This window comes from Cibotium barometz, chromosome 10 (genome assembly GCF_041138505.1).
Source record: "Cibotium barometz isolate CiBa-2024 chromosome 10, ASM4113850v1, whole genome shotgun sequence".
Taxonomy (NCBI): domain Eukaryota; kingdom Viridiplantae; phylum Streptophyta; class Polypodiopsida; order Cyatheales; family Cibotiaceae; genus Cibotium; species Cibotium barometz.
The window spans coordinates 25,109,070-25,122,488 of NC_141055.1; the positions used below are offsets into that span (position 1 = coordinate 25,109,070).

At 44.1% G+C, this 13,419-nt stretch overlaps 1 protein-coding gene and 1 pseudogene across 2 annotated transcripts; one reads left to right on the forward strand and one right to left on the reverse strand.

Annotated features, from left to right (window-relative positions):
* The first annotated feature begins 6,863 nt into the window (after nucleotides 1-6,863).
* Nucleotides 6,864-9,126, forward strand: LOC147634697 (uncharacterized). The gene has a single exon (XM_086803837.1). It carries the CDS (start codon nucleotides 7,014-7,016, stop codon nucleotides 8,991-8,993), a length of 1,980 nt encoding a protein of 659 aa, XP_086659963.1. The 5' UTR covers nucleotides 6,864-7,013; the 3' UTR covers nucleotides 8,994-9,126.
* Nucleotides 9,127-11,106: 1,980 nt separating this feature from the next.
* LOC147634698 (uncharacterized) lies at nucleotides 11,107-13,149 on the reverse strand (annotated as a pseudogene). Its single transcript, XR_015266723.1, has 5 exons — nucleotides 13,113-13,149; nucleotides 12,883-13,000; nucleotides 12,357-12,776; nucleotides 11,950-12,058; nucleotides 11,107-11,836 (listed from the first exon to the last, which is right to left on the reverse strand). The product of XR_015266723.1 is annotated as an uncharacterized LOC147634698 (transcript).
* Between the last annotated feature and the right edge of the window lie 270 nt (nucleotides 13,150-13,419).

The window sequence follows — 13,419 nt, forward strand, 5'->3', positions numbered from 1 at the left end:
TTGTGTGCATTGCGCACTCTAGAGCACTTGCCATAACTGCTAGCATTATAGAGCTTGAGGTTTAGAGCTTTAGATTCTAGCATACACATTGGGGATACAAGGATTTATGAGGAAAGAAGATTTGAGCTTATGTTCTATGCTATGAGACTCATCTTGTCATTGTAACTATTACACTTTCATAATAAGGAGTTGGAATTGGATTCAAAAACTTCTCACACTCATCTCTAAAATCTTGCAATGTTATGGTGATGTTTCTTGACAACTCTTCAAAGCTTGCTACATCAACAACTTGCACATTGTGGTAACATGCTAATTATTGTTTATTTTGATTCATCGAGTTTTCTCTTTTGAGTGTTGAGTGGTGTTGTGTTGTGTCTAGTTTAAGGTTGAGTTGGAGACCCCTTGCTAGAACAAGCAAACCATCAACAAGTGGTGCTTGTGTTTTCTGTATGTGCATGTTATCATTCTTATGGAGTGAGTAAGGAGGAATGTATGCAAGTTGATGTTGTTGTTGTTGTACTTCTGGTTTGTGCTTTGTATGTATGTTGCAAGAGAAGTGTGAGTGTGTTTATATGTGTAGTCCATTCTTGGTTGCAGTCTATGGTTTCATGTGCCCTAGCTCACTCTAGCTAGGTGGTGCCCCCTTTATTTTTGGTTTTGTGTGGGTTTTGGTTTGTTCTTTGGCCATTCTCATTTTCTTTTGAGCGACACGGGAGCCTAGAGGGTGCTTAGAGGCCACTTTCTTGCCGCTCGCCCCGGACCGCCTCATTTTTGGTGCCCCCACTGAGGGGTGAGGCCTGGTGGTATGGGACGCCATGGTCTTATTGGTGCTGGCGCTAGCCTCAGGACGCTGACCCCAGCTAGGGGGTGCTGCTGGATGGCGGCTATGGACGGGTGGTTGGGCCGACTCAAGCCCTAGGTGCCCTGGTCGCTAGGAAGAGCCACGTGTTAGTCATTTCATGGTATCAGAGCGGGCCTAGCGACATCATGAAACGACTAACACGTGGCTCCTCCTAGCGACCAGGGCACCTAGGGCTTGAGTCGGACCAACCACCCGTCCATAGCCGCCATCCAGCAGCACCCCCTAGCTAGGGTCAGCGTCCTGAGGCTAGCGCCAGCACCAATAAGACCATGGCGTCCCATACCACCAGGCCTCACCCCCTCGGGGGAGGTGCTTGCTCAAAGTGACACTATAATTTGGAAGTATATACAACATCCAAGTGCCAAGATGAGATTGAATTATCATTTCAAGACACTCACTTATTACGAGTATATGACGTATTATGAGTATATGACTTGAGTACCTAGAAATAAGCACCATATTCACATATGGCCTAACACACACAACCATTGCAATAGGTAAGAGAAAACATTTACCGAGTACACAATAACATGTCCCTAACATACTATGACCAATGCACACATGCGCACACAAAACTTGTGCAATGGATGAGGACATGCATTTTCCAAGTACACAGTATGTGTTCCCACATCCACTAGTCATCCCATGCACATACACAAATTTCCATTAGTGGATGAGGATATGCATTTTCCAGGTACACAAAATGCGTGCCCACATTCACCAGGCATCCATCCATGCATACACACACTTGCCATTAGTGGATGAGGGAGCAATCTTTCCGCATTGTTTTTCATTGTGTTTTTGTTGTTTTGTTATCTTTTTAGCATTGTTTTTACATAGATTAGATGTATCTTCATGTTTGGTAGGAGTAGGGTAAGTAGAAACACACCCATCCCAACTAAGAGCCATTCATTTGCATGTGTATCATCAATAGCGCTTTTCTGTGAAAACCTTCATGCATATGTTTGGATGAGCAAACAGTGTCCATTTTTGGACTTCAAGATATCATTGGAATGAGAAAAACATACTGAAAAACCTGCACTTGACAGAAGTAAAACAGTTTAATTTCTGCAGATTTTTCATTAGACATGCGAGTCTAACAAAAATCTGCACAAAGTTGACTGTTTTGCATTGGGAAGCTTGCACAACACATGTACATTGCATCCTTGCTTGTTGTTTTCCACTTTGAAGTAATTTGGTGCTCATATCATTGATTTTCCAAAGTTGGACATGTTCCGTCAATTCACTTGTTTGAACTAGCTCCAAAGCTCCATTTGATGTCAAATTTCATGAGGAGACTCCCCAAGCATAGCCCAACAACCTGCACTACTCAAATTTCAGAAACTGTCAAAATTCATTAGACATGCGTGTCTAATGAAAAGTGGTCAGAAAAGAGTCAAAGTAGTATGCATAGCTTGCCCATGATGTGTACATGCCAGATCTAGCTTCATACCAAAAATTGAGCTCATTTGGACATCCAACTCATCAGTTGTGCATTTCAGACAAGAAAAGCGTTCCCCATGCATTTGAAAGGTCAAAACTTGTCCATTTTGGGATTTCAAGATATCATTAGAAAGAGGGGGACATTATCTACAACCTGCATGCATCAGATTTGAGTTTGCATTTTTTTGTCACCAAATTCATTAGACACGCGTGTCTAATGAAAAGTGGTCAGAAAAGAGTCAAAGTAGTATGCATAGCTTGCCCATGATGTGTACATACCAGATCTAGCTTCATAACAAAAATTAAGCTCATTTGGACATCCAACTCATTAGTTGTACATTTCAGACAAGAAAAGCGTTCCCCATGCATTTGAAAGGTCAAACATTGTCCAAATTGAAATATTTTTGCATATTTGTGATCTAGGAGACAAGCCCCACATGCTGCACATGCCAGAAGTCAAAAACCTGAAAAATTCATTAGACACGCGTGTCTAATGTTAGACACGCCTGATTTTGAGGAAAAAATAAAATTTCAGATCTGACTTTAGAGATGTGTTTCCTAGCATACCAATAGCTCATACACCAAGTTTCACTTCATTTGGACAAGTAGAGCACATAGCCACAGTACAAATCTAGCCAGAAATTGGAGTATTTCCCACAAAAACCAACTGAAACAATATCCAATTTCAGAGATCTTTGCATATCTGGAATCTACAAAACAAGGGCTTTGGGGCTGTGATATCAAAACTTGAAAAAGGGTCATTTTCATTAGACACGCATGTCTAATACTTTTTCACCAGATCAAGTCAAGCTTCATGCCACATGTTCCCCACATCTTGGCCACTCATTTGATGCATTCATAGTAAAAATCAAGCACCAAAATCAGGCCCAAAAGGTCAAAATTCATCAGCTATCCAAGCTTTGTTAAAAGTAGCCTTCCCACACCTCATTTAAGTATCCATTTTGTGAACCAAGCACATGAGAATACTCACCAGGACATGGGCTACACATATATATCATTGCATGTCAAATCTGACACATTTGTATTAGACACGCGTGTCTAATGTTAGACATGCGTGTCTAAGGATTTTTCAGCAGAAAGGCACCAAACTTCATACACATGCTCCCCACATCAAGGGCATTCTTCTCATGTAATCACAGCTAAATTTGAGCACATAGCCAGTCCCCAAAAGCCGAGATTCAGACAAGTGTCCAACTCTGCCAAAATTGGCTCCCACACCTCATTTAAGTATCCATTTTGTGAACCAAGCACATGGGAAGACTCACCTAAGTATGGTCTACATGATGATCAACTTGCATGTCAATTCTGACAACTTAGCATTGGAAACACGTGTCTAATGTTAGACACGCGTGTCTAAGGTTTTTGTGGCCAAGTTGAGATCTAAGCACATTTTTGGCATCTGCTAGTCACCCTAAACACAGCCATGACATCAAAAATTCAAAGTGAGCAGTCTTCATTAGACACGCGTGTCTAAGGACTTTTTGGCCAATTTTGGATCTAAGCTCGTTTCTAGCATGTACTAGTCACTCTGATCACAACCCTATCTTCAAAAATAAAAAAGCTCAACATTTTGTTAGACACGCGTGTCCAAGCAGGTCATTAGACACGTGTCTGAGAAAAGTGTCCAAACTTGTAAATTTTTGCATAATTGGAATCTAGAGACCAAGATCGCTACATTTTGCCCAAAATACAGTCTTCACAAACATGTTTCAATGGTGCCTCAAGAGGGGGCAGCTCATGGGTCCACGTTTCTCTCTAGCGCAGTTGAGCAGATGTGGCCTTCATCCCTTGAGTGTAGCAGCACCCCACGACGTCTTTCTTCTTTCTCTCTAGCTGGATAGTTTTGTCATTTTCTACAATATTTTCTCTCTTTTGTGTGCTGCCGAGGCAACCAACCAACGGCTCTCTCCCTCGCTTTGGCCTTAGTGGAGCCAGGCCCATGTGATTTTCTCCCTCTCTCCGCATTAACCGGCAGCCATGTCTTCTCTTTAATGCTGCCCAGCTAACCAAGCCTTTAAGGCTTGGCTTTTCTCTGCCAGCCACACGCGCCCGGTGCTCTCTCTTGTCTAGCTTTGCTGACAGCGCACCTTCTCTCTCTCCTTTGCTTGCTGACGGCCCACGTCGCCTCTCTTCTCCCCCTTTTCTCGCAGTATATATATATATATATATACATGTATATATATATATATATATATATATACATGTATATATATATATATATATATATATATATATATATACATGTATATATATATATATATATATATACATGTATATATATATATATATATATATATATATGTATGTATGTATGTATGTATGTATGTATGTATGTGCCACCTTTTCATGACATTCAACACGGGCAATTAGTTTTCCCATAAAAACTTTAGGGCTTCAAATGCATAAGATTTCCCTTCCAGAACATATTAATGAAGCCCCACACAAATGATGGGAGTAGGTACCCCTCATCATGAACATGGGTTTTTTTTTAATATGGGTATTTTTAAAAATCTTTGTAAGGTTGGTTTCGTTGTCTTCTTCTTCTTCTCTCTCTCTCTCTCTCTCTCTCTCTCTCTCTCTCTCTCTCTCTCTCTCTCTCTATGTGAGACGGGTCGTTGGGGGCGGGACATGAATCTCTCCGCCTATGTACTTCATGCCACATGCAAGTTCGGGAATCGAACACCACACCCTCGTTGAATGCCCGACATACAACCACATCCGTGAGCTTTTCCCTCACCTTTTCATGGAGACACACACCATCCACTCATTCATATCCCAACCCTCATCTGGCCTCTCCATTGCCACTTTCATATCAAAGGTCCTCAAGACTATCACCACCCCACACCAAAATATGTAACATGTTTTTGCTTTTGGTCCCATAGGTCATATTTGGCCTCTGAGGACAAATATCTCTCTCTCACTCTCTCTCTCTCTCTCTCTCTCTGTGTCTCTCTGCCACGACACCGCTAGTTATCTCTCTCTCTCTCTCTCTCTCTCTCTCTCTCTCTCTCTCTCTCTCTCTCTCTCTCTCTCTCTCTCTCCCTGCCAATGCATGCACACGTGCTCTCTGTTGCTCTCTCTGTTCAACATGCACATAATCTTTGCTTGCTGTGTTCTGTGCTCTCTTTCGGACCTGTTTGTGCAGAGATAAGCTTGCTGCCAAATTTAGCCGGAAGTGGTTGACTCTCTCTCTCTCTCTCTCTCGGATTCTGTTTGTGTAGATAATCTTGCTGCCAATTTTACAACATAAAATTCGGTTTGTTTCGATAGCTCTGTCTTTGTCTCTGTCTCTGTCTTTCTCTCTCTCTCTCTCTCTCTCTCTCTCTCTCTCTCTCTCTCTCTCTCTCTCTCTCTCTCTCTCTCTCTCTCTCTCTCTCTCTCAGTAAGAACCCTCGAAACACAGCGCTGCTCTGCCAGAACCCTTCACCTTTTCTGTGTCGTTTGGGGTTTACTGAAGATAGATTTTCTTAGGGTGTTTGAGAAGATTACCTATTGAGCAAATTCCTACAACTATGGCATGATATTCAAAAGCTTGCAATCACATTGATCATCTTAGCGATAGATTCTATTTGGCACATCGATTGACAATCACATTTGTCCTTGGGAGGAGGGTGATGGGAGAGAGATAGGAGGGAGGGCAAGGAAGAGGAGGGTTTTGCCAAGCTCTGTCGTGGTGTACATTAGGGGGAAAAGGGAGGAGCAGGTCGTTCCGACGAGGAGGCAAGCAGGGGGAGGCGAGACGGAGGGGAGGAGAGAGGTATACGGGGAGACGTAGACGGAGGGGGGGGAGGGGGAGGCGGAGATGGAGATGGAGGGGAGGGGAGAGGTAGAGGAGGAGAGAGATGGGGATACCTTATAGGGGGTCTTTCAATTAATCAATGCCATGTCAGTGGCATTGATTAATTGAAAGGTACTCCTCATCATGTGAATAGGTACCCCTCATCATGTGAAATGATGGGATACAAATCGGTAGGCCATCCTCCCTAAAAGCTTTTCCCTACAATTCGTTTTTTCTTGTAATGGCATAGATTTTATTATTTCAGTGGAGGAGGCCATGAACACACACCCACACATCCTCCCTTGGTGTTTTTTGCCATTTTTTTTGGCTATAAAATTGTGCTACCATTGGTAGATGGCATCGTAGAGCCTGGGACTAAGGTACCCCTCCCACAGGCAGGGGTAACCCGTAATTGAAGCTGGGTTACCCTACCTCTCACGCACTCTCACGCTATTGGGGGGGGGTAACAATAAGTGGAAAAGGGGGGGGTAAGTTGTAAATGCACCTCAAGTGGTGCAGTTACAATTATCCCCGCCCCTCTCTCTCTTTTGCATTTGAACACGTTTTTGTCCTGCTTGTAGTGGCATCCAAGGAAATTCAGATGGGATTGCGTGGATCACCGAGTGATATGGGCCGTCCAATTTTCGAGGGAGGAAAAAATTCCGGTTTTCCAGCGCTCACGAGGGGGCTGCGCTCTACCACCCCGCTAGTGCATGCATTTTGTCCTCTCCCGTGCAAATTCTATACATAACACAAAATTTGGGCACAACGTAAGCCAAGTTCACACCTAGTTCGCACACATTTCACTGGGGTCAAAAGTTCACAACATTTCGCGAGGCCGCGACGGTGGAGGATTGAGCGTGCGGACTCCCTGAAAGCTTTTCTCTGCAGGTTTTAGGGTTAAATCAGATGGCCAAGCGTGGCGGTGAGCAACTAGAGGCCGTTGATGTCGAGGGCTTTGGGCGACGGTGGAAGTTTGCGACTGGGATGCCGGCGCAGGAAGCCATGGCTTTGATATCTGCGCAAGTGTATGTGCATGCGGACTCCCTGGTAATGGACGTCGTGGGGGATGAGCTTCCTGTCATACTGCCGAAACATCACACTCTTGAGATAGGGAACAAATACAGGGTCGTTATGGCCATGACACATTCCCCGTGGATGGTACCACGGCGGTTTGGTGCTGGCCTTGCAGTGATGCCCGACCTCTACTACTATGTTCCTCCCAAGATCGACGCCCTTGTAAAGGACCTCAAGGAAGGCAAGTACTGTATTCTCTGTGGTTCGAGGCAAAGTGGTAAGAGCACCTCTGTTTTAGCTGCCAGGACAAGGCTAAGCATTGAGTCATATATACGCGTGGTATACGTGGGTGGTGGCCTGGCTGGTGCAGCTGCAAGCTGGGATGGAAACAAGCTTTGGTGCTACTTGTGGGACAGCCTGTATCTGGCGTGCCCCGACATTTTCAGGGCCAGGGCTCGAGAAGAAGATTGTGATGATGTAAAATTCAGGTCATTATTTGTGAAGGAAACACTGTTAACACCAGCTGCAATTGTCCTTGATGAAGCGGATTCTATACTAGATTTGTCTCCTGCCTGCATCCACCTGCTCTTCCATGTGATCAGGGTCATGAAGGGAGAACCTCAAAGATACAATGTACGTGGTTTTCTTTTGGTTGGAACAGAGTGTCTGCGAGATCTGCTTGAAGTTCAGTATGATAAGCGGGTAGAGGATGCAGTGCGAAGTGGACGCGAGTACAAGCCAGGATCTACTCCAAGCAGGCTGTCCCCTTTTCCGCATGATCATGTACTTCCCTCAACACTGTTCAGTCTAGAGGATGTAATATCTTTATTGAATCAGGCTGCTGCCGATCGCCCAGGTGTGCACATTGATGTGGATGAATTAGCGGCTTCAATCATGCAGTGGACATGTGGACACAAGGGCCTAACTGGTACTTGTATGGCATACCTTGTCCAAGAGGAACTGTGGACACTTAAGGCGTGGCTTAAGGAGGCTGAATCTTACCATTTGGGGAGTTACATATTCGGCCAGGCCACATACAACCGAATCAAGCAGTTTGTCAGGTTGCATGGAGACAAGGATGAGTTCTATCCTTCTATGGTAAGGCTCTTAGAGGTGGAGGAACTTCCATGTGACGAGGATATGGTGGTTGCATTGCGTGATTTCATTGCACAGGGTGTCCTAGTTGCCACCAGGAAAGCAAGTGGCCTCAGTCTGTCCATCTCTTCACCGCTTTTGCGTACAGCTTTACTCCGTGACTGTACAGTTGTCTGCCAGGAGGTGGATCTGCCTCCTGATCCTCATCGCCTGGATAGGAGGTGGGTCCTTCTGCAGACAATTGTCAGCCTTGATGGGGATTCAATGTGCCGGCCTGAGTGCCTGAATGCTCGTGGTGAGCCCTCAGAGTACGCCCATCAATTTCTGTTTGTGTGCAGCATAAAGGCAGTTATCAATCAAGCACATCCCCTCATTGGAGCTAAGGTCTTGCCAGAAGCCAAGCAAGTTCCTATTGATGGAAGGCGGCATAGCCAGCTGCGCCTAGACATTCTTGTTCGGGATGGTGTCAACTTTTCAAAGTTTGGATTCGAGTTGGTGGCAAATGGATCCGAGCGCGCTATTTCTGAGCACATTCAAAGAGCCATAAAATACCAGGAGCTGCACTCAGCTCAGGTGTTTGTTATCAATTTCTGTTCAAACAGGGATCAGGAGTATCTTGTGCCCCCCACACATGACTCAGTTGTTTTTGTCTCTGTCTGCTACAATGTGGCGGAAAATTCAGCAGCAGTGACTTTTGTTGAGCCCAGCGGAATACGAGATGTGGTGGAGGTCCCGCTTAAGAAGTGGACAGGAAAAATCTCCTTTGCAAAGTTGTAACTGCAAGCGTCAAGACAAAGTTTAGCATTACATCCCCTTATGCCTGCGAAAGAGCCCAAACACTTCTGAAGCGAAAACTTCTTAGTGAACATGTTAGAAATTCTTTTTGTGTGAATGGACCCAGTTTTTTTGATGGGGGTTGAGTAGACAAGTGAAAAACCAAGCTTTACGGCGTTCATGATCACCTGCCCTATATAATATTAACAGTAACATACTTTCAAAAAAGTTCCAAATGTGGCTTTATGTTTGTTTGTGAAGTAATTAGTGTAGGCAGGTGATAATCCTTGAGTGCAAGTGCCAATTTCTTCTACTACGGAGCAACAAGGTAAGCTCTTTTAAAATGCTGGTTACAAATGAATAGCACATGCTTGGGCTGGCCTCGTGTCTCCTCTCCCATACAGCATCAATTTGGATTGTTTAAGTTTGTCTTTTCAAGTGCAGCTGTCTTTTTACACTTGATAGCCTCAGCGTTAGGGTTTCAATTTCGCTCGTCCTGCAGAAGACTGATGAGTACTCTAATCAAGCTTGCACGGTAAGTTGGGAGTTTAGTTGCAAGACTAAATATCTTTTGACTCTTCTGCACGAAATGGAAAAACACCATGTAGTCGAGACAAAGGTAGACACAATTTCAAGAAGCCTGTGGAGGTTGAAACGAGCTCAGTAGATCCACTGAAGCACAAATGTTGAAGGTCAAGCCGGAGAAGAACCTGCAAGAGAGACTCACTCTCGCTATCGACATTGGGGGGTTCCTGACCATTGGTGGCCTGCACGAGCCGATGTCTCCAAGCAAGTGCTATTGTGCAACAGCCTTGGAACTGCTAGATTGGTCATTTTGCCCCCCGCGGATGTTAATATGATATATTTATCCCTTCTACAGCAGTTGGCGACCCATCCCCCAATGAATACTGTTGTCTCTTTCTCCCCTTGCGTGGCACGAGAAAAACATGCCTGCTACGAAGTTTCCTTCTACATTAAAGGGTGTCAAACAAAACCGCCCTTTCTCGCAGCAGTCAGCGCCCCGTCTCCACAGTAGTAGTCAAAGCCAGCCAGCGCCACCCCCCCCCCCCCCCCCCCCCCCCCCCCGCAAAAACCCCCACGGTTCTGCCCTCCCCGATAGAGTGACATCTCTCCCCCTCAGCCCATGCCCGACCCTTGCCCCGTGCCTTGTGTGCGTGTTATTTAGCATGTCTTGTACCTTCTCGCGTCGGATATATTATTATTGATCACTTAGGATTGTTCCTATGACGTTCAAAAGGTCTCTCTCTCTCTCTCTCTCTCTCTCTCAGGTGGACCTAGCAGATCCATTTAGGGATCTTCTCATCCATTCATGAGAGATGGACATGCCATGGTGTTGGGTGATATGAATGCACAATGAGATGTATGGTCGATGATACATATGATGTTTCTATTTGAGGAAGAAAATCCTGAATCGGATCACATTTTGTTATGGCTTGTACTTCGAAAAACATGCAAAGAAAGTGGGCTTTCGTGTTGATCAAGGCAAATACAAAACGGTAAAATTTGGCTAACTCGAGCCCGGAAGCTCAGATTGAGTCACGATTCGACCCGTAGCGTAAGTATACGATCTACTGAGCACATTGGTGCAATAAAAAGGATCCATGCTTAAGAGGTTAAGCGAAATGGATCGCTAAAAGCACTTGTCGGGGCCGAAAAGTTTTTTGCATCGGATATTTTTTGCCGTATTTTGCAACCTATATGCCAATTTTGAATTCTGAGGCTTGATGGGGGTTGGATTAGATCATGCACACATGCTAGTATGGTCAGTTCATGAACAACTGCTATTCAGGTAATAGTTGATAAAAAATGCATTTTTCATCTAATGTGTAAAAATAGCTCCAATTAAAGCTTTAAGTGATCAGGTGGATTACTTGGGTCTAGCACACCATTCCTATCCATTCAAATTATGAAATTGAGAATTCATGCATCAAGAAAGTCAACAAATACAAAATTTCAGACAAAAAGTGTCAGAATGTGGATACAAATCATCAAGTAATCTTCAAAACAGAGATCTTAGGTCATTGTGCAGTGCAGGAGAACACCCTATATATATATATATATATGTATATATATATATATATGTATATATATATACATATACATACATATATATATATATAAGTCCTACACTTGCCTCTCAAGCTCTCGAATGCGAATTGCTTGATCACTTGATTGTGGTGCCTCCCGGAAAGCCGCTGTCGCCTGCTGCAACCTGCTCCTCTGTGCTGACATAAACCAAGTCAATGTCTCCAGCCAGAACGTGCTCTTGAACAAAATGGTAGTGGACCTCTATGTGTTTGGTCCGCGCATGAAGCACAGGGTTCCCGACCAACTGGATGCTACTAAGGTTGTCACAGTATATGTTAACCTTTCTGTCCACATGTATCTCAAATCCATGAGTAGCTTGTGTAACCAAGCTACCTCACATGCCGCTATAGTAGCACCTTTGTACTCAGCCTCTGTGCTAGACAAGGCAACTGTGGGCTGCTTCTTACTGCTTTCCCTCTTGTTATTTTTTATCTTTGGCACCATTTGGCGAGGAAAAATCCACTCTGAATGTCTGCATGTTGTGTCGAGAACACGTCCCATGCACTTCGCCGCCCACCAACTGCCTCAAATATTGGACTGACATGAGGTGTGCATTTCCAGACTTCTGACACCTCCACTTGCCCAGCAGACTGATGTCCATCATTGGTTGAAGGCACTGTATTCACCTCCTGAATAGCAGCTTTTTTCACTGGTTTGAATGCTAGATAATCTGTATGTCCACGGTTGAAGCCAAGCAACATGACCTCCTTCCGATGCTTGTCTTCTTTTGCTGAAATCTAGGAATTGAAGAAAAAAATCGTATCCTTAGAAACGAATTTTTATTTAATGAAAACCCTGAACTAATTGCAAGATTTTAAGCAATGTCCAAACAAAAATGAGGTGTTCATACCAATCCAGTTGATGATTTAGATTGTAGCCACTTTGCGAGCTTTTTGTGTGATGATTTTTTCAAGTCCAATGTCTTTCCTGGAGGCCTACAGGACAATATGTGGTTGGACCTGTTGAGCAATAGAAACAACTATGTTACCATCCAAAAAAAAAATGTGTGTGTGCGCGCGCGCGCGCGCGTGTGTTGAAGGTCCAAATTACACCTTAGCCTTAAACAAAGAGAAATCAAGAGAGAAGGGAAGGGCTTAGCATCAAACCATAAGTTCTAAACCTTATGGAAAGTGAACACTCCATAGCAAAAGCATGTACAGAGTGGGAATATCAAACCAAAAAAATAGTTCATCGTCTTGGAAGGGTACATGTGTGACAATCCTAGAACAAAATTATCAGTAGCTTTGTTAATGTTACCACAAAGTACTGCCTGGCATAGGCAAGTCCTTTTCTTTGACAGTTGTGTGGAGCGCCTGCAGCAAACACTTGTCTAGAAGTGCATCAATTTCCTCAACAGTCATAGGTGTCTCCACAGATTCACCATCTTCGTCAGCACCATCATCAACTTTTCAAGATTCGATTTCAGAAGCTAGACCCTCCACCTCTTTGTTGGCAGCTTCCTTGGGGATCTCCTGTGAGGCTAAATTCATCATACGATCTGTCGCATCCTTTACCTCTTCTTGTTCACTCACAGTACCAGTATCATCCTCATCCACACTTCTAGCATCCTCATCAGGTAATACTTCACTTGACTCTCCTATCACATATGCTGGATCTTTGCCCACCATATCTTCAAAAAATCCCTCATTAGGAACATAGCGACCTTCAGCTGATTCCCTGCATAAGTTGCAATCCACAGTTGAGTAAGTATCCCCTTCTGACCTGCCACCTTAATCAATGGCATGATTGCTTTGTTTCTGTAATATGTTTAGAAAAATATAACCTTGGATGATTTAGTCGATGCTCTATATGAACTCTCCTTATTAGTAGATGCTTGTAAATTTGTATTAGTATAAACCGTGAGTCATGGTGACCACTCAATGCGAAGGACAATGTAACAACTTTTCAATCCAAAAGAGGTCCTTACATGTTCAGAAGGGTCACAAGGGAAATTGTCACAAGTCAAAAAGATTAAAAAAACATTCTCATACTCAGCTCAAGGATCCACCCTACCCAAGGGCCAAGAGGTCATCAGTTTGAACCCCAACATCCCTTCAAGTAAAGAAAAAATCTTTGCACACAAATGTGTGATTTTGGTTGTCCCATCGCTCTCCCAAAACTGACAAACCCATCCACACACCCCCTACCCCCCCGCTGCTGCCCCCCCCCCCCCCCCCCCTCTTTCCCCCTTTTCCTTCCCCTTATTATTATTTTTTAAAGAGAGAAAAAATAGACCACTAGTGGCTAAAAGAAAGTGTTTAAAATATGGCATAGAAGACTAAAAGAGAATCCTAGAGTGAAAATCCTAGAGAGGGAAAAC

What these genes read in the sequence shown, in the direction of transcription:
- LOC147634697 (XM_086803837.1), top strand. Translation starts at nt 7,014, where the DNA reads ATGGCCAAGCGTGGCGGTGAGCAACTAGAGGCCGTTGATGTCGAGGGC.